Genomic DNA, 21,311 nt, shown 5'->3' on the forward strand with positions numbered 1-21,311 from the left:
TTTGTGGTCCAGAGTGTCATAATTTATTTTATTCTTTTTTTTTAAATATACGCAGGTAATTTTAATCAAGTGATTAATTTCAACACCTTGTCTGTTGGGGATTGTGTAACACAGTCTTTTTTTTCCATTCTTTTTACGAATGGTCAGTTCCCAGCTCCACCTATTTTGCAGGGGTCATTTTGACACCGTCAGGCACCCTTAGATCTCACGCCAAAAATTGCAGGCCAAAACATCACTTCGCCTAAAAGCTGTTTGCATGGAAAGAAATCATTATTCGATATCCTTGCTCTATAACTTAAGGTCATGTTTTAGTATGCTCTATGTCCTCAGTAGTAAGACAATTCAGCACTACTAGTATGCTGAAGTTGTCCTACTTGCGGAATGTCATACAGCAGTAGAAGACCATAGTACAAAAATGCAACTAGAGCACCGTCGTCGTCTTACTAGTGACGGCCCATGTAATAGAGATTTTTTTCTCTCTCTCCAAATAATGATCACATTAGGTAAATAGTCCTTATGAATAAATAACTTAAAATACTGTACTTTAATCAATAGTTTTCTGTTGATTGACAGTTTGTGGGCCCCAATGAAATTTGCAATTTAAAAATCATCAATTAATTTTGCATGAATTGCTTTCTTCAATGGGCTGAGTCGTTATTCCCCCCTTGACCTTACAGCCCTGTATTTATAGCACGGCATCTTAGTGTCTGTCCTTATTATCAGAGAGATCACTGTGTACATGCTTTTTCGGGGAGGATTAAGCCGCTGTAGGAGGATCACTACAAAAAAAAAGAAAACATGGAGGGAAATGCTTTCTTGTTGTGTACAAAAGAGCCTCAACACTACTGAAGAAGGAAGAAAAGGATAATTATTTTTGAATTCTGAGATTTTAGTGAAAGGGACCTAAACCGTGATGCAGGGAGGACCAGGGAAAGCTACAGGCATGGAGTATTATTCTTGTAGTCTTAGTGAGTCTGTACTTTAGTTGTATGTGTCTACATCAAGTGTGGGACCATGGGAGCAGTGCTAAGTTGGTTTTCTACTCGCTTTTACATTTTGGTGCTGGATACAGCCTGCACGTTGATACACATAAAAGTAAGTGGAAGGAAGCATTTTATTTGCAGAAGTTGTGCATTATCCTCATTTTGTCTTCTAGAGCTTGATCTTCAAATCATTCAAAGCAAAAATAATGTGAAAACATTCATGACTTATGTTTTTTATTTGGTTTGTAAAAAATTGTGATTGACTGATGTCAGGGTGAAAATATTTTAGGCTTGTAATGCAAGCTGGGTAAAGCATTTTCAAGTGCACTTTTTATCCCTTAGATGTATCTTATCCCAATGTATATAAAGAACATTTACCATGAGAACGTATTTAGCTGGGACATATTAATTTTGTTTCTGTTTAAAAAATATTTTCAAAAATAATGACTACAGTATTTCAGCAGTGGGTAGACTGATTAGCTAATCAAATAATTTATGCAAATAAAAGTCTGTGCAACATCTCCTTGTCCATCTGCTCCAAACACCTCTCGAGATCGGAATGGCAAGTCACTCATTCCAATTTCATTGTGTTGAAGTCTCCAAGTAAAATGAAAGAGTCCTGAAAGGGAGTCCAAGGTACATGTTTTTGGAGTACGGAGTGCAGCCGCAGTACCCAGAATCTTTGAATCCCTGTAAAGTTAATTCTAACACTAAACCATTAAGTACATTTAGATCCAGAAGGTCCTTGTGGAGTACTTTTTATTGCTTCTCAAAGGCAAACCTGCACTAATTTCATGTATTTTTATTTTGTATCTTTAATCTCCTCAGCCTAAAGAATCCCTTGAAGAACCCCCTCAACTATTTAAAGGATGTGGGATAGAAGATTGTGGCTTAGGTGATAACTTCTTCAAACTAAGCCAGAAAACGGGGGATGGAGGTTACACTTCTGAATACCGTACCCACTCAAAGGAGACCCACACAATTTCAGATTCAGGTCTTCGTCATGAGATGGAGGATTCTCTCAACGGCCTGGTGCGACTTGAGGACATCAAGGTTCAGCAGGCAACATCTGAAAGCGTCTGTATTGGTCAGAGTAAAACCAGAAGGATAAAATCACTATCTATTCAGCACAAACAGAGAAAGGAGTTTGCCATGTGTTTGGGAAACAAGCACAAGGATGCGAAGAAACACGCAGACAACCCTGCTATAGGTTTGAAATTCAGCACCAGAGACATGTGTTCCATTGATAGCCAAAGTTATTCTTTTGCAGAGAACCCAATATTACGACAAGGCCAACAACAATCAAGTATCAATCAGGTTTGCATTGGATACTGTGGAATAATGGAGCCAAATTGTTTACATGTACAAAGTGCAAACAAACCTGGCACATTTAATTCAAAGGTAAATATCCTGCTTGACACTGACAAGGAAAGGTTTTGGAGAACATAATCCCATCATAATTGTGGGATTGACAAAAATGCTCATCAATTGTATGTAGAGAAAAGCAAGTTTAACAACGGCCCAGTAAACAAACATTTTAAAGGGACAATTTAAATGATTCAGAAGGGATGCATTCTATTGGGCTTTTTTGCACAAGTATTTTGGTAAGATTGTTGTTGCACACAATCTGAAGATAAGTAATGTGATCTGTGGACAGTAGGTCAGTTATGGCAGCATGGTAGCCTTGGCTTTCTCAGGATGTTTCAGTCAATGTCTGCCTTGTTTCTTGACCCGTCTTGTTGTCTTTTTAAAAAACGTGTATGGCAGTCTACTAAGGCTACAGTATATGACAAAGAGGGCATTCAAATCAAAGTAGGTTTAGGTAAACGGTTTTAGCATTTGTGGTGCCTCCTACATTGTGATCGAATGCTCTTGGAGACTTGCTACCCAATGTGTTCTGCAGAAATGATGTAAATCATTGATCAAGAATGAGACGAGTTAGCACAATATAGGACACATCACCATATAGACAGTAATTGTAACAACCACAGTTAGAGCGATAGCATCTTACTCTGCATCAGCTGCTCGAACTGGAGCTTTGAGCTTGATCGCATCTATCAAGCTCTTTGGTTTTCCTCTTTGCCACCTACCTGGCAACTCCATTTCCAGCATCATTCTACCGATATATCCAGAAGGGAAAGCCCTTCTCTGCACATGTTCAAACCTTCTCAATCTGGCCAGTCCATCTTCAGTCTCCAAACTTTCCAGTCTATCCTGTCCTGCTGATTACGTCATTGAGGAGCTAATCCATCCTCTTCAACTCTCCCAACTCCTGTCTTTTGTCTTAATTGCTACCCTCTCCAAACTATACAACATGGCTGTTCTCACTATTGTCATATAAACCTTTCCTCTCATTATAGTTGGTGCTCTCCTGGTGTCACTTTCATTGACATACATGTACATGTACTCTTTCTTTGTGCGACTGGCCTTCATTCCTCGTCTTTCCACTGCACACCTCCACCTCTAGGTTCTCTTCCTCCCAGTCTCACAGCAGATCACAATGATATCTGCAAACATCGTAGACAATGGAGACTCCTGTCTGACAGCAATCAGAACCTCTGTCTCTGGCATCTGCATGTTAAAGCACATTTGCGTCAGTGTACATTTTACTCCGTAGCACTCTGTAAATTGAGGATATCGATGAGGACAGAACTGCACAAATTTGTTTCTCATTCTGACAGACTAAAACCAGAGTTACCAATGGACCCACTAAGGCGTTCGGACGATTGTCCCTCAAGGATCATTGTTTCTCACACAGCACCCCGGTTGGTCTGGATTGTCTGGGCAGGAGAAGACACATTTCAAACTTCTGTAAGTATCTGTTCACTCACTGTATTTCATCTCTAATATCACATCCTCTTCTTGTCTTACTCTGCATCTCTCTTAGTAGACCTCAGTGCTGCGTGGCATGTTGTGGCAGAACGTAGTACTACACTGAAAGCACGCAACTCTAGATTTGGACTTGTGGAAGTATTAAAAAAAAAGTTTCCAATGTTGGGACATTGTGTTAAACATAAATAAAAACAGAATACAATGATTTGCAAATCATGTTCAACCTATATTTAATTGAATACACTACAAAGACGATATTTAATGTTCAAACTGATCAACTTTATTGTTTTTAGCAAATAATCATTAACTTAGAATTTTATGGCTGCCACACGTTCCAAAAAAAGCTGGGACAGGGTCATGTTTACCACTGTGTTACATCACCTTTTCTTTTAACAACATTCAATAAACGTTTGGGAACTGAGGACACTAATTGTTGAAGCTTTGTAGGTGGAATTCTTTCCCATTCTTGCTCGATGTACAGCTTCAGCTGTTCAACAGTCCGGGGTCTCCGTTGTCGTATTTTACGCTTCATAATGCGCCACACATTTTAAATGGGAGACAGGTCTGGACTGCAGGCAGGCCAGTCTAGTACCCGCTCACTTTTACTACAAAGCCACGCTGTTGTAACACGTGAAGAATGTGGTTTGGCATTGTCTTGCTGAAATAAGCAGGGGCGTCCATGAAAAAGACGTTGCTTGAATGGCAGCATTTGTTTCTCCAAAACCGTTATTTACCTTTCAGCATTAATGGTGCCTTCACAGATGTGTAGGTTACCCATGCTATTGGCACTAACACAGCCCCATACCATCACAGATGCTGGCTTTTGAACTTTGCACTTTGCATCAGTCCATCTTAGATGAGAGAAGCCGGCGGCGTTTCTGGGTGTTGTTGATAAATGGCTTTTGCTTTGCATAGTAGAGTTTCAAGTTGCACTTACGGATGTAGCGCCGAACTGTATTTACTGACATTGATTTTCTGAAGTGTTCCTGGTGATATCCTTCACACATTGATGTTGGTTTTTGATGCAGTGCCGCCTGAGGGATCGAAGGTCACGGGCATTCAATGTTGGTTTTCGGCCTTGCCGCTTACATGCAGTGATTTCTCCAGATTCTCTGAACCTTTTGATGATATTATGAACCGTAGATGATGAAATCCCTAAATTCCTTGCAATTGTACGTTGAGGAACTGTTAGACTATTTTCTCACACACTTGTTCACAAAGAGGTGAAGCTCGCCCCATCTTTGCTTGTGAATGACTGAGCGATTATGGGAAGCTCCTTTTATACCCAATCATGGCACCCACCTGTTCCCAATTAGCCTGTGGGATGTTCCAAACAGGTGTTTGATGAGCATTCCTCAACTTTCTCAGTCTTTTTTTGCCACCTGTCTGAGCTTTTTTGGAACAGTTTGCAGCCATCAAATTCTAAGTTTATGATTATTTGCGAAAATAAAGTATATCAGTTTGAAATTTTAAAATCGTGTCTTTGCAGTGTATTCAATGCAATATAGGTTGAGCATGATTTGCAAATCGTATGTAAGCTGTTTTTATTTATGTTTAACACAACATCCCAACTTCATTGGAATTGGGGTTGCATATATATATATATATATATATATATATATATATATATATATATATATATATATATCCCGGAGAAAATTGGCACCGGTGTTTTCATCTCCACACATGTAATTGCCAGCCATTGACATAATCGAGCTTCAGAAACCCCCCGTGAATACCCCGGTGATGTCATCCTATACTGAAGAATTGGAGAACGAGGGGAGAGGGGAGTGAGAGTAGCGGTAGCGAGGGAGGGCAGTGTGCAAATAGGGTGGAGAGAGAAGCAGGAGCAGAGAGCGGAATGGAAGCAAGGATGGCTTGCTGTAACTCTCGTTTTGTGCATGGGAGTAGAAATAATGAAGCCGACAGCTGAAGCTTAGCTCAGCGGATAGTGCAGCCTTCGTCGTCTGTCTTTGCGCAGTCTCCATGGTGGCAGAATAAACGACTTGCTCAGCCACCGAGCTTCATTTTGGATCGCTCACTCCAGTTCCCTCGCTTGTTGTTTGTGTCCGCATCAAAATGCGGACCCACCAGACCTCAAAAGGAAGTGCACCCCTGCCCGAGGACAGTTGCGGTAGCAGTGGAAGCTTAGGGGAGTCGCCGGGGTCTGACTCTAATGGAGCATCCCTGACAAGCGGAATGGTTGACAGCATGGTGGACACTGGTGCCGAGGTTGGTGGCTGTATCAGGGGATTTGAAGGTAGCCTGAGCGGCACTTTGAAAGGTGTCCTGTCTCGGTACTGGAGCTTGGAGAGTCTCCACTCCACCACAGGTAAATGAGCATTAACCTTTCCCTTTCAGTATTTATTCCAGTTTTGAAACTTAAGTTCAGTCTCATCTCCTACTCGTGGTACGCATCATCATGTCGTAATGACCAGCGTGTGGCAACAGGTTGACATGTTGTCATGAAGTTGATGTCTTCTTAAGGAATACATGGACAGAGACAGTGTCTCGCTCCTTTTTTGTGTGTTGGCCCAGACCTTCACAGTTTGGATCTTCTGATTTCAAAGTCAATCTGATATAAAATGGCACGGAATAGTTGAGGTCATAGGTGAAATTGCGTATATGCTCTCACAGCCTACGGTTTACCAATTAAAAAGGTGATAACATTTCAAGGTTAGAACAGCGAACTCTCGTTTATTGTAGATGTTCCAGACTCCCACGCGGTATTTGAAAGTCCACATCCAAAATCCACTTTTTTATGTATTTTGTAACACCTGTTCGTACTCTGTCAAGAAATGGGAGACTATCGTATAGCATCACTTTGAGGAACTGAGAAGAAAAGTAAAGACTTGCTCGCACACTTCTCGAAGTAAGGTTTTAACTGTTTATTTGTCACTCCCAGTTGTTTACTGTAGAATTGACACATAAAACTAAAGAGATTTAAACCAAAATGTTCAACTAAATCATGTAATTTCATCTAACACAAGTCCACTGGCTTAATGCTAACCTGTACAGTAATGTGAAACGCCATAGACGAGCTAATAGAAATGAGCATAGATACGGTAATCATAAACCTTCAAATAACTGCTTCTTTTACACATGGAGCGGCAACACATACAGTGGATAGGAAAAGTCTACACCCCTGTTTTTAAATAAGTTTTTTTTTTTTACGTAGAAAAAAGAGACCAAGATGAATAATTGAATCACATTCAAACCCATGTTAAATAAGAGTCAGCCCACATCTGCCACCGTTTAAAGTACCTCCGATTAACTCCGAATGAAGTTCAGATGTTCTAGTAAGCTTTTCATGGCATTTTTTTGGCTTTCGAGCAGAAACATGAAGGTTTTATTCTAACATTGAAGGGGTATTTGGAGCCGTTTATAATTCCCTCCATCTTGTCTAAGGCCCCAGTTCCCTTCGAAGAAAGATAGCATGATGCTCTCACCACCATCCTTCTCTGTCGGTATTGTTTTTTTCCGGTGATGAGCAGTGTTGTGATCTTGCCAAACATACCTTTTGGAATTATGGCCAGAAGATTAAAACTTAGTTTCACTGGACCACAATACGTTTATCCACATGTTTTAATGGTAATAAATTTTAATGGTTTGAATCAGTCAAGAAATGTGGAAGGAGAAGGTCAATATGTAAAACATCTTTTAACTTGGGAATTGTATTGAGGAATTTTGGGAATGTGATAAATCGTATTAGGAAGTTTTCAAAATGTTTTCCCCTGTGCCTCGTGTATTTTAATTTTAAACTTATCATTTAGTTCTGTGAAAACCCCCAAAAACACAACAGATTTGAACCACACTATTTGTTACAAAGAGTTGTGCTGCCCCAAAATGTGCATAGTACATAATGTCAGTGCAACAAGACTTTGCATTCATGGAAACATTTTCTGTGTAAAATGCTAACTAACGGTTGGAGGGGAAGCTTGTCTAAAAGCATCAATCAGAAAAAAAAATAGAAGGCACAATGGTCTCTTGGATATAGGTCATTGTAGAATAGCCAATCATCCTGGGTGACTTCATGCTCATGCACCTCTACTGAGTTTGAAGATGAAAGGACTCAAATGTGCAGATATTTATTAAAATGGTGAGCCAAAAGAAGCCAACATTTTTATGTAACTTTCCCTGAAGTGCACACTTGTATATTTCTGAGAATGACATTGCAAAATGGGTTCTCCTTTTTTTTTGTTTTTTGTCTGTTATCTCTCACCTTAACCAGCATTGTACAAACCCTTCAGCTATCTGTTTCCGTTATTAATCTTGTTGCTGTAACTGAAACAGTAAGAGCAAAAAAAAAAAGCATAAAAATAGTGTTCCTGTAAAACATGTTTAACAGTCGTGAAAAATGCAAGGGTTATCGTGACAAACAAATGTGACAAAACAACTATATTGAAATTTCAAAATACGATGTTTGTTACTCCTGTGTGTCTTATGCATAGAAGAATGTAGAACCTTAAGTACTCCTTGAGTCATTGCACAGAGGCTAAAAAAAAAAAAAAAAAAAAAATACTGTGTATGCAGTTCTTACACGCATACTGCAGAAATGGTTCCATTTCATACAGATCATTTTGGTAATAGTCGAGAGTGCTTCCCACCGGCGTTTGGCTGTCTTTTCTTCCATGTCGCTTGCTTGCCTCTACTAGCAGAAGTAGAGCCCAGAGTGTGGAAAAAAGCGAGTGCCCCTAAAGACAAGGAGGCGTTTTAGTTTGCTCGGGCAGCAATACATACACTATCCACTATTTCATGATATGTCCCCTTTTAGGATAATTCACTGCCATTGACAGCAATGTGCGTCAAATATGCATGTTCACTGGGAGGGCTGGCAGTGAATGAGTTTGAATAATTGATTATTGAAATGTATGAATCAATTCAGAATTATTCACATGTGCATTGAGATGGATCTAAGAATCAACTATTTTTTTCCACACCGATTAGCTTTAAGCACCACCATAATGGATTTAAACAAAAAAAAAAATCAATCTAAGTGTTCATTTTCCATGCCCTGAAATCACATTCTTTGGACAGATTAAACCAAGGTTAACTTAAGAATGCTAGGAAGATAAAATATGGCACGGGACAGAAACAGCTCATTAGCCGAAGCACACCACACCATGTGTTAAAAATGATGGAAGCAATATTATGGCATAAATAGGTCTTAAAATGTGATCTGATCTTCATTTAAGTCACAGCAGTATATAAACACTTCTACTAATACCAAACAAACAATTATATGTCTACATGTTTTCACTGAAAACAGCATGTAAACGTCACAGTGCAGGGAACAAAAACTACAGTTTATGAAACTGTGGATTTAATAACTGGTTGAGCCACCTATGGCAGCAAAAAGTTCAACCAAATGTTTCCTGTAGATGCAGATCTGACCTGCACAGGAGTCAGGAGTAATATTGAACCACTCCTCTGACATTTCGTTGTAGGACAAATTTTGAAATTTCATGGGGCTGGGGGGACGGGACAGAAAATTTCCTCCAATTCTGGAGTGAACCCATATACTGTATTAGAAGAAAGACACACAAAAAAAAAAAAACATCAGTTGGAACCGTTGCTGAGCTTATAATTGGTACCTGTTTTGTTTTTAGAGCACATATTATAAATGATTGAAGAATGCCCAGTAAAATATATTCATCAATTGCCACACATTACATCATTATGAGTGGTAAAGCATTTTTTTTGTAGCAAACAAAATCTGTAAATTCTGTATTGTTTTCATTAGTCCCACACTGTCCACACATTTCCCCCTGGTAACAACTGCTAAGGCCTTGTTGGTGATGCCTATGATGAGGTGTGACAGCAAGAGTATTTTTAGCTTCTTTGATAGGTAGCCACGAAGTACAGACGTTTCGTAGGACGTTGAGATAAAATGCAGTAATAGCTCTGCATAATTAGAGCCGCTCTCTTATTTGAAACACAATATTGAGTCCTCCATCCATTTCCTTTACTGTAGCAATTTTCTGGAGGCCTGGGGCCTATCATAGCTGAATGGTGGTGGTGGTGGTGGTGGTGGTGGTGGGGGGGGGGGGTTCACTCGGGACACATAGCCAGTCTGAGGCCATTTACAGGTCATTTCAGAAATGGAGGAAAATTTAGGTGCTAACATTTTTGAAGACCAGACCATTTATTTGATAACTTTAGCAAGAAAGACAGGTGATAAACCGTCATATAATTTCATTCATCCAGCTCAATCTTCAACAGTAGAGCTACACTTTATAAGATATATCTTATTTGTCATATCATATATTTAGCTGTTTTTGATGCAAACTTGCATAAGAAAAACATATGTAAAAAATATTGCTGACTAAATCCTACAGAACTAAATAAATAAAATACAAATGTTATTTTTAATGCTACTGCCAAGTCAATAGAGTTTTTGCTCAAGCGGACATGCTAGCTGTGTCAGCTGCCGTGCGAACTGGTCAAAAACAAACCTAGCTATATAATAATACAAGAAAAACTTCAGTGTCTTTTTCTGATAACGTAACTGGTTTGCATTGGCTTAAGTGACACAGTCCATTAAAGCTGAAAACATTGGAAAAATCGAAAAGATGATTTATCTTGGTCTATCAGTGGTCAGAGCAATTAGCTTGATGATGTCATTCCCGCAAAGATGATGTCAATTCTGAGTCACAGAGCTCACTTTTCTTTCTCTTCCTCTAGTTCTAGTCAGCTAAAAAGGTTCTTCTAACAGGGTGGCATGTAATTGACCTATTTTGCATTTTAAATAATATTTAGGTATTGCTAAAAGTACGTTTGAGTCTTCAGCAAACCTAAAATAACATGCAAAGTACATGCAATATTTGATGTGTGGCACACATTCGATTGAACTGTAATTCGCCATGTTTCTTTCCTTTTGTCGCTTTCACCCGAATTCCCTCTGCAGCGACTTTGCCTGAAGGGGCCTCCCAGAAGTCGAGGTCTGGAGAAGAGCTGGGCAGTGAGGAAGACTTGTTGTATGAAGAGTTCTGCAGTTCAATTCACTGTTTTGGACATCCAGGAGGAGGTGGGGGAGAGCAGCTGGCTGTCAATGAGGTATTTCCTAATCTTTTTTAAATTTCCCATCAGACTACCGACAAATAGATACTTGTGGAATGAAGAAATGCATATCATATAATCATTCAAAGCAAGTATCTTATGTCACACGACTTTAAGGTAAAAGAACATGGAAATCTAAACCCATGTTCCAAACTTGGTGACAATGTCATTTTATATGGCGACCTTCAAGACTCTCGGTAACTTCAATTCTTGAACGTCACTCATGACAAAGCTAACAACACTCATGTGACGTGGAAGCATAAACTCAGATGCCTTATTGTAAGTGGCCAAACATTTGCACACATACCAGGACAATGATAAGTCTCTCAGCTCTTATCAGTGTGTTTCCTTCATTTTCCGATATTTCTTTTCATTGGATGTAAGTGACTTTGGGATGTCCCACACACTGCTCTGCTAATGAGAATGTGTGTAATAAGTGATTAAATTATATAACTTAAAAAAAGAGTTCTTTTATATACATTTTATATCCACTGTATAAAATGAATTGATGGATTTCAATAGTTTTACCCAATGAAAACTGTCCACTGTGCTACAAACATAATTTAAAAAAAAAAAAAAAAGCTAGATTTTTTGTTGTTGTTTTTTTACAATTTTGAAGCTTCATTTTATATACCTGGGGATTTTTTTTTAATCATTCAAATTTGGCAGGGTTGTCAACAACACTTTTCTCCGTTGTGTGTCAAATTTACAAGACATTAGTATTTTTACCTTACAGCGACTTTAAATGTAAAGTTGTACACGATTGCACATGTGCACATGCACAAATGATTTCCTTTGAGATTCCATTCATTGTTCAGCTCTCTTCTCCACTACCCACCCATTTACATGCCTCTCTACCCAACAACCCACCCCCACTCCCACCTCTCCTCATCAGAGGTTGCTAAGGCGCAGCCTCAGCCGTTCTGGTATCCAATGTACGCTCACATACTCTACATCCTGATTGGCTGCTGGCTCTGCAAGGGTGTGCACCGAAAAAAAGAAAGGACAGGAAGGCAAAAAAGGAAAAAGGACGATCCTGGAGGGCTCAGGCAGAGCTTCTCCCGCAAGACCCCAGAGCATTCTTTTTACAGCTGGGTGGGGACCAACAAAGGATCATTTTTATATTTTGGATGTTTTTGTATCAATGGAACAAGAGGAGGACTACCACTTAAAAAAGAAGACCATAGACACATGACGGGCAATAAGAGATATGAGCATAAACAGTCGAAATGCAACATCCCTGTCTGCTGTACGTCCTGAGATTTTGAGCAGCAAGCGGAGCACAAGAAAAAGCGGAGCAAGAATTGAGAAAAGAAAAGGAGGGGCCGTTTGGTACGTAGCACCGCGAAACCACAAATAGCTCCACAACAAGCATATTTTCTCAAAGCCTCCACGAGCAGGCCGGGGCTTCAGTGAACGTCGGCAAAGTGGCAGGAGGAGAAGAAGAGGAGGCATCGGCCACAACCGAGAGGGGTGAGAGAAAAGTGCCGAGGGTCGACGACGAAGACGGGCGAGAAGAGGGACGTGAGGACGCGGTGTGGTGTGGGGGATCGGTGCTGAGGGGAAGCAGACGGAGGAGGTGTGGAGCCCCGAAGCCGGAGGAGGCGGACACCACAGAACTGATGGCTCGGGGCAACGGTTCGGGAAGGTGGAGCAGGCAGAGAATGGGATTTGTCAACACCGTGCTGCGATGCAACCTCCCGCCAGAGACACAAAAAGTGGTTGTTTTCTTCATCATGATGCTGCTCATCATAATCAACGTGGTGCTCATGTTCCTGTTGGCCTTCCAGTAGAACACGGACCACACCTCCTGCTTTTCACAAAACCAAAACGAGAATGTTTCCTTCGATAAAGGACCGCTGCCTTTTTGAGGAGCTCCGCTTCTGGGATTGATGGGTGTCCAAAATCATGAAACTGGTATAAGGCAAAAGAGAATGAATATCCTTTATTTTGAGGTGGGATGATATCCGTTTGTGTCCAAAACACACTGTTCGGTCAACCCAACCTACTCTTTGCCTCTACATATTACGTCCATTTCACTGGCAAGTGCTCAACATCGCTCAGATTTTTTTATGTATTTTATTTTATTTTTTTTAATCCTTGCTGTTCAGAGATGTTAAAAACAACAATATGGGTTTCTTTTCAGTATGGTAACAATTTAAAATAAAACTAGTGCTTTGCCACCATCTTGTGGAATCTGTAGGCAATTATAAAAATCTTTGTTGGGGTTGTCAATTATTTGTGCAGTTTCGCTAACACTGGGGGAACTCACATCCAACCAATTTCTCTGCATATTTCCACTCTTCTGCCTTTGCTTATATGACAAATGTTACTATATGGCGTGTGTCAGAAAAGTACCAGGACTAGCATCTCAAAAGATACATTTCAAACCCAAACTACGAGTTTTTCACTCCAGTGGGGCCAGATGATCAACCGGCACATCTACAAAGAGCTCCTGCGGCGTTTGCTTCATTCAGTGCGCGAGAAGAGGCGAACGTCGCGGCAGGGTGACTCGTGGCTGCGTCACCATGACAACGCGGATGCTCACAATACCCCGAGCAACGGCACGCTGGAGCAAAATCTCCGCTCAACCGACCTGGCTCTGCGATGTGGAGACGAGCATGACATCGAAACGGCCGTGACATCAGAGCTGCGGTGGATCTCGGAAGAATCCTTGCAGGATTTCAAGAAAGAATGGCAGAGAGCCACGGAGAAACTTGTATTGGATTTGAAATATATCTTTGTGACACCAGTCCTGAAAATTGTCTAACACGCCTCGTATATGTAACCTGAAAGAAATTCCACTGAAACCAGCCGCAATGTATTTATTATTTATACTAAGCAAAATGCAAAACTAGCGGCACGGTGGACGACTGGTTTGAGCGTCAGCCTCACAGTTCTGAGGACCCAATCCTTCAATCCCCGTCCCCGCCTGTGTGGAGTTTGCATGTTCTCCCCGTGCCTGCGTGGGTTTTCTCCGGGCACTCCGGTTTCCTCCCACATCCCAAAAACATGCATTAATTGGAGACTCTAAATTGCCCGTAGGCGTGACTGAGTGCGAATGGTTGTTTTGTTTGTATGTGCCCTGCGATTGGCTGGCGACCGGTTCAGGGTGTACCCCGCCTCCTGCCCGATGACAGCTGGGATAGGCTCCAGCACGCCCGCGACCCTAGTGAGGAGAAGCGGCTCAGAAAATGGATGGATGGATGGATGGATGGAAAATGCAAAACTTCCTTTTCCAAGACACTGCAAACAGACACTGTTTTATAACCCAGTAAACGTAAGAATTGCTGCAAAACATTTGAAATGTTTGTCGGCGATGTGCTGTTGTTTGCTGGTCCCGGGCTCCACTACTGTGTGCTTTTTTTAATCTTCACTTTGTCTTTCAAGATGTGTGATACATCATTGTATTTTTGTGACGAACAGAAGAGGAATCTGAAACGGATTTCAAACTTGTTATAATGTAATGAAACAATAAAAACAGAGTTTGAAACGATGTCTTTATTTTGTTCGTGTGTTACATTGCAAATTCAGGTTGTTGATCCGTATGACATTTATGCTTCGGTGATGATAGATGATGACCATCATCGACACATCTTATTTAAAGAATGCTGTGTATTCGAATGCAAAACTCCATACATTGCAATTGCAGGAAATCTGTTTAAAATAGAGACGCTACAGCAGATAATGCGAGATGTAAACTCAGACTTACTTTTGAATATATATTTTTTAAATTTATATAATTGATATTTTTTTAGAATTTATAATTGATTGTTTTTAAAAAAATATATTTTAATTTTATAATTAATATAATGGAGGTTGGTCATGTAGTTCTCGGACAGTGACAGTTGTTTTTATAATTTCGTCTCCATACACCATCACAGCAGATTTGAGATGAAACCATTCAGATTTGATTGACGTGAACTTTTAACTTTAATTGAAGAGGTTTTACAAAAACAATTTGTCATTTGCGAATTACAGCTAGTTTATGTACATTGCATGCATTTTTTAAAAAGGAAATTTGAAATCCAAATAATTGTAAAATTCTGAATATCCTACCAGATGTTTTGTTAGGCTTTCAATGCGGCCAGTTCCTTCGCTTCACTTTTGTCTTCAGTCACGGAAAAATAAGGCCTATTGGCTTGAAATCCTGCCACTGGCCATTGTAGAATAATACAATTTATTTTCTTTTAAAACATCTTCAAGTCAGAGATGGCGTGTACAGGTTGTAAGCTGAAAATAATGAATAAAAGAATAAAGACAACAAATATTTTCAATGGTGAATGCAGCACTTCACAATTCGTGTTCGGATGTACAGCATGTGACACATGCAGTGGACACATTAAATACAAGCTTTTTGTATGAACACTGTTTCTTTTCATATATTTTTTTCAACTCACCGAACGAACGTATGTCAGAGTGACAGCAATTGCAGGAAATGCTTTAGTCAGCATTGCTTTATTGCCATACTCATCCTAACAGGGAACATGCTGAAAGCACCACAGTCGTATACGCTCACTGTAATCTCTGCTTTGAAGTAATTCCTCATTCCGAAACACATTTGACCTCGCTCTATTGTATCCTCCTGCGATGCTTCCCTGCAGCTTATCAGCGATGGCAATGTGGTGTACGCAGAGGCACTCTGGGATCACGTCACCATGGATGACCGAGAGCTCGGCTTTAAGGCTGGTGATGTCATCGAAGTAGTGGATGCCACCAACAAGCAGTGGTGGTGGGGTCGCATCATAGACAATGAGGGATGGTTTCCGGCCTGCTTTGTTCGGGTGAGTCAAACTGATGGAAAGAAACAACAACAGCAAAAAAAACAACTGGATGTGATCACCAATGATTTGAGATTAAACGTTTTAGGTCGAGCATGTCCTTGGCTCCATCTTGGTCCAGCTTGGCTCAGTTGGTGTGGTTATAAATAATAAATAAACCAAAATTGAATAATTCCAAACATAATTTGTTTATAAATAAAATGAATTGAATAAGATGTTTAATTTGTGCATTGTCCTCTTCCTATTTAGTTGCGTGTGAACCAGGACGAGTCTGCAGAAGACTTTAAAGCCCACCTGGAGCTGGACCAGTCCACAGGAGGCAAAGAATGGGGTCTTGGATTGTTCTTGGGACCAGGATTGCCTAGCAAGGAACACATGAGGGCAAAGGTCATCAATGAGATCATGAGCACAGAGCGAGATTACATCAAGCACCTAAAAGACATCTGCGAGGTCTGCCTCAGCTTGTAAAAATCACACTTTACTCTTGGCTGAGATTTGATTTTGCTGAGACATTGTTATACTTTCACCCCACAGCGCCAATGTTTTACAATTATTTCTAGATATTCGTATGTACCCTCATACTTGTGGTTCAACAAATTGTTCAGTTATTTTTCCTTTCCCCCCCCTTTTCTTGGGGGAAAATCAACCCCGAAAACATAGTCTGTAATTCTTCTCCTGTCTTTTAATCCGCAGGGTTATATCAAACAGTGCCGCAAGAGGACAGACATGTTCACGGAGGAGCAGCTTCACACCATCTTCGGCAATGTTGAAGAGATCTACAGGTTCCAGAGAAAGTTCTTAAAGATCCTAGAGAAGAAGTACAACAAGGAGCGACCACACCTGAGTGAGATTGGCTGCTGCTTCCTTGAACACGTAAGCACACACAATTGGGAATGAGAATAACATTACTATCCAGCCAACTGTAACTCCTCCTACTTCTATTTTCCATGCAGCAAGTTCATTTTCAGATCTATTCTGAGTACTGCAACAATCATCCCAATGCCTGTATCCAGCTATCCTTGCTTATGAAGGTCAGCAAGTATGTGCTCTTCTTTGAGGCCTGTCGACTCCTCCAAAAGATGATTGACATTTCGCTGGATGGATTCTTGCTCACACCGGTTCAGAAGATCTGCAAGTATCCGTTGCAACTAGCCGAGCTGCTCAAATATACCAATCCACAGCACAGGTGACTGAAAGCATTAAAAACACTCAGACATGCGTTCAGACACTGTATATAAGTGTTAATAATTTAATGATGTAGTTAAGCACTACGGATACTACTCCCTTGCACTGTTCATAAAAAGACATGACTACATAGGATTTGGTCCCAATCCAAACTGCTTGTTGCTGTTTTTTTTTCCTTAGGGAGTACAACGATGTGGAGGCTGCCCTAAACGCAATGAAGAATGTGGCCAGGCTCATCAATGAGAGGAAACGGCGTCTTGAGAATATTGAAAAGATCGCCCGATGGCAGAGTTCCATAGAGGGCTGGGAGGTATGCTCCATAGGATGTTTGTTTGGAATAACAAAACAAAACAAAACAAAACAAAACATTTTTTCGCCTTCAGTCGAACAGTAGATGGATGAAGTAGCATGACACATTTTGGACGCATTTCTTTCTGTGCAGGGTGCAGATGTATTAAGCAGGAGCTCTGATCTCATCTTCTCAGGAGAGTTGACCAAACTGTCTCTACCACATGCCAGGAGTCAGCAGAGAATGTTTTTCCTCTTTGACCATCAGATCGTGTATTGCAAAAAGGTTAGCGCACTGCTTTCGTAATACCGCTTAGCGAGTCAGCACCATTGAGACCCTGTGAGTTTCTCAATCAAAACATGAAGATCTTATTGTGCGTAGAAAACTGTGTGTAGAATATTTGGTTCAGTTTCAGATACCGTTTCTCTGTTATTGGTTGGGTGCATTGAATTCAGATATAAATTGACTAATGCAGATTGCAACCAGATTGCGCTGATATGATCTAATACTGCTCAAAGATAAAAAAAAAAAAGGAGCCTCACCACCACCGATGACAGGACAATAATTTCAGTCTAGTGAAAGGTGTAGATTGGAAGGTATATGTATGGGGAAAAGGAAAACAAGGAAACACAGGAAAAGATTGGAGGACACTGGTGAGAGGGACAGAGGGGAAAAAAAACAAAAGGTCTTAATACGGTATAACAATGATAAGAATTTGAAACGGTAATAATAACCCTTTGAAATTTTATCTTTGTTTAACCATTTCCTCCCTTATTGATACAATACAGGTACAAGAGACAGTACTAAGGATAACATTTCCTAAACAGTGCCATATAGTTGTGATGAAATGTGGTTACATTATCAGAGGAGTAAAAAAAAAAAATAATAATAATAAAAAAAAAAAAAATCGTTCTTATTCACCATTATAGGATCTCTTGCGACGTGACATGCTGTATTACAAAGGTCGGCTGGACATGGACCACATGGAGGTCATCGATGTCGAGGATGGCAAGGAGAACCACTTTAACGTCAGTGTGAAAAACACCCTGCAGCTGCGCTCACTGGCTGGCGATGAGGTTCACCTCCTGTGCGCCAAAAAGCCGGAACAGAAACAGCGGTGGCTTCGAGCCTTCGCCGAAGAGAGGAGGCAGGTCCAGTCCGACCGGGAGACAGGTCTGATGTGTTACATGCACCGTTTCTGTTCTCTTTGAAGAATAAATATGCTAATGCTAAGGGACAAGTATTCATCTCACAATTACAGCCGTACCTTGACTTATACAGTTAAGTGCCAGTAGTGTCCAGTAATTACACTTTATAAAACGAGTTTATTTCTTTACATTCTCTTTATAGAACGCTCACACATTACAATTTCTGAGGGACAATTTCTAATCTTGAATGACAACACATTTGGAAAGCACAAATGCTGCGGATGGACGCATTAACTCGCACAGTCACTCGTTGTCCCAAAATATTTTCAATGCCAATTGTTACTAAAATATTCATTTTGTGACATCACAGTTTGAATTGTACAGCTACTGTATAAGCATTCCCTTAAGAGTAAGGTCACACAAATGTGACAAGGATATGTCATTTTTATTTTATTTATTTATTTTTTTACTGCCTGTCTGCTGCTTTAAAACTAGTGGTATCGCTTAAGATTTACAGGATACACGCTGATTTTATGAATGAAGTTAATGAACAGGCTTTTTTTTTTTTTTTTTTCTTTTTCCAAAGGTTTCACTCTCACTGAAGACCAGAAAAAACAGGCCATTCTAAATGCCTGCAAAAGCTGTCTCTCTGGGAAACCCAAAGGTAGAAACCAAGCAAAATCATGGAAAGGATATTAATTGGCTTGTTGTCATAGTGTAGTTTCAGTGTTCGGGACAGGAGAGAGAAAAAAAAAGCCATTTGTAGGCTACAGTTACATTTTCTAGTGCCAACTATAATTTACACATCAAGTGCATGTTTCTGCATTTTGCGAATTATTTGAAATTTCTTCCAGTTCTGAAATGATCCATATATTATTTCATCTCCGCTTCCTCAGTGGTGAGCAGACCCTACTACGATTTACTCCTGAGACAGAAACACCCCTCCCTCCCCACGGCCTTACCACAACAGCACGTCTTCATGCTGGAAGAACCCAAGCGCAAAGCCTCGACCTTCTGGCACAATATCAGCAGACTGACACCCTTTAAAAAATAATACGTCGAAGCAAACGAGAACAAACGAAAGGGAACAGATGTTGGTTCTGTGGTTTATAGAAAAATGTGTATCGTTAAAGATGTTTATGATGGAGGACATTGAAACATTTACTGATTAACCGAATAGAGAAACTTAACTTTGGGACTAATAGTACTACAAGGGTCTGTGGTGCTCCCTGCTACTTGTCAACAAAGTGATGTTATTTCCGCTAATATGTATTTCGACTACTACTATGATGTTTTTGATTGATGCCAACTGTTCACAGTGCCAGATGATTTTGTTTTATACATATATTTTTCTCTGTCAAGTTTTAGCAAAGGGTGGCTGTTTTGAAGTTTCTGGAGATTTTTCTTTTTTTTCCTGTGCAAAAACAAAACTATTAGACAAGCGTAAAGACAGTGACCTTCAAAGATCAGCAGGTGTACTCAGTAGTAGACATGCAATGTTAAATGTGAAGTTTTTTCCCAGTACTATACATTGCAACTCCCAAACAATATTTCTGACAATTGTGCGTTATGGTTTGGTTCATTTCAGTTGAGTATTTTGTGATCTCGATCCACCAGTAACCTACCAACTATTAACTATATGCCTATCCATGTACAGATACAGTATGTAGTACATCTTTGTACACCATACAATACATGTTGTGAAATGACTGAACTAAAAAGTTGTACAAAGGCTCAGATTAAAATAACCCAAATTATGTTACACAATTACTCGAGTCTGATTATTGAGTCCCACTTACAGTATGCCCACAATTTAAATGAGGGAAACTATTGACTCTACAACAACACGTATTGACATACTTGTGGGTAACCTGATGTTCAATAAAAAAACAAAACAAAACATTGGTCACTGAAAATAACTACAATTAGGACTAATAAAAAAACTCAGCATGCTATGCAAATAAAGTTATCACTCATGGCGTTTATTATTAATATGGCCATTTCTAATTTTGCTCACAATAATGTGTGCACCTGACAATATTTAGGACTTCAATCGGTGTATAGACACAAAATGTTAATCGAATAGGTTACTGTGGTGACTAATGATTACAAAATCTTATCTGGAAAATAAGACATTCATCACTGACACTGTTATGGTTGATGTTTGACTTGCTACCTCGTCACCAGGTAACTGTTGTCATGGCAGCACCAACAGCAGGTCAGTTCTTTTTATGGCCAGACGGTGGCAGAAGAGGAGCAGAATGGATTTAATATGATTTAGCTAAGAAATGACTTTTGAAAATTGGTTTTCCATATATGCATCAATAAAGTTAATGCGAACTTAGCTTAACGTCTAGCTTTAAAATAAACATGTTTCATTTGACAACATTTATACTTTTTATAAGAAAGATTAAAGAAGAACAACTGGCTTCGTAATAAGCCAATATTATAATATAGGGCACCAATTTCCAAACTGTCACTAACACACCATAACAAACAATAAATGCTAATTTATAGGTAATTTCAAAGGAAAGGTCACTTACTTGTCATATCTTGTCGCCAATTTTCAGGCCGATCCATAAAGCAAATTTGCACCACCTTGCATCATGATGGTGAGTTTTGGAGCTTTGTGTTTGTGAGGTGACGATTTGCAGAAGTGTTTCTGCATTTGTATATGTGCTCTGGCTTTAGAATTCCCGTTGAACCTTCTCTGCCACTGGAGAAGAGAATATTTTCTGGAGCTAATCGGAGTAAATCGAAAGCATCTAGCTGAGAATTTATTACAACTGCCGGGGGGGTTCATGCCATTCCCGTGGGATTTCAACGGGATTACAATTGGTTTTGCAGTTCATCATGTGAGTGGGATGGGACGAGAATACATATACATGGGTATGAGTGGGATCATAAGTGTCATTGCTTTCCTATACAGTACTGTATAAATAAGCAGTTGTTATACGACAACAGTGGTACCTTGATTTACGAGTTTAATACGTTCCGTAACCAAGATGGTTACTCCGTTTACTCGTTTATCAAA

The 21,311-nt window shown here is 40.0% G+C and overlaps 1 protein-coding gene across 4 annotated transcripts; it reads left to right on the forward strand.

Annotated features, from left to right (window-relative positions):
* Positions 1-699: 699 nt before the first annotated feature.
* arhgef4 (Rho guanine nucleotide exchange factor (GEF) 4) lies at positions 700-20,034 on the forward strand. Of its 4 annotated transcripts, XM_061666917.1 has the most exons (13): positions 700-1,095; positions 1,812-2,384; positions 3,665-3,794; positions 10,723-10,871; positions 15,479-15,658; positions 15,905-16,105; positions 16,349-16,528; positions 16,609-16,841; positions 17,021-17,150; positions 17,283-17,414; positions 18,059-18,302; positions 18,864-18,941; positions 19,174-20,034. In XM_061666917.1, exons 1-13 carry the CDS (start codon positions 1,015-1,017, stop codon positions 19,329-19,331), a joined length of 2,469 nt encoding a protein of 822 aa, XP_061522901.1. In that variant the 5' UTR covers positions 700-1,014; the 3' UTR covers positions 19,332-20,034. The 4 variants fall into 4 exon arrangements, with proteins under 4 accessions (XP_061522901.1, XP_061522902.1, XP_061522904.1 ...); XM_061666918.1 differs by lacking the exon at positions 18,864-18,941 and having other exon boundaries at positions 707-1,095; XM_061666920.1 differs by lacking the exons at positions 700-1,095; positions 1,812-2,384 and adding an exon at positions 3,448-3,576.
* Positions 20,035-21,311: the final 1,277 nt, after the last annotated feature.

Source organism: Phycodurus eques, chromosome 21, assembly GCF_024500275.1.
Source record: "Phycodurus eques isolate BA_2022a chromosome 21, UOR_Pequ_1.1, whole genome shotgun sequence".
NCBI classification, from domain to species: domain Eukaryota; kingdom Metazoa; phylum Chordata; class Actinopteri; order Syngnathiformes; family Syngnathidae; genus Phycodurus; species Phycodurus eques.

Excerpts from the sequence above, each read along its gene's own strand:
- arhgef4 (XM_061666917.1), top strand. The coding sequence starts at position 1,015 with ATGGGAGCAGTGCTAAGTTGGTTTTCTACTCGCTTTTACATTTTGGTG. Across the intron at positions 2,385-3,664 it reads CTGGCACATTTAATTCAAAG|ACTAAAACCAGAGTTACCAA; the intron begins GTAAATATCCTG and ends TCATTCTGACAG. Across the intron at positions 16,529-16,608 it reads GCTGCTGCTTCCTTGAACAC|CAAGTTCATTTTCAGATCTA; the intron begins GTAAGCACACAC and ends TTTTCCATGCAG.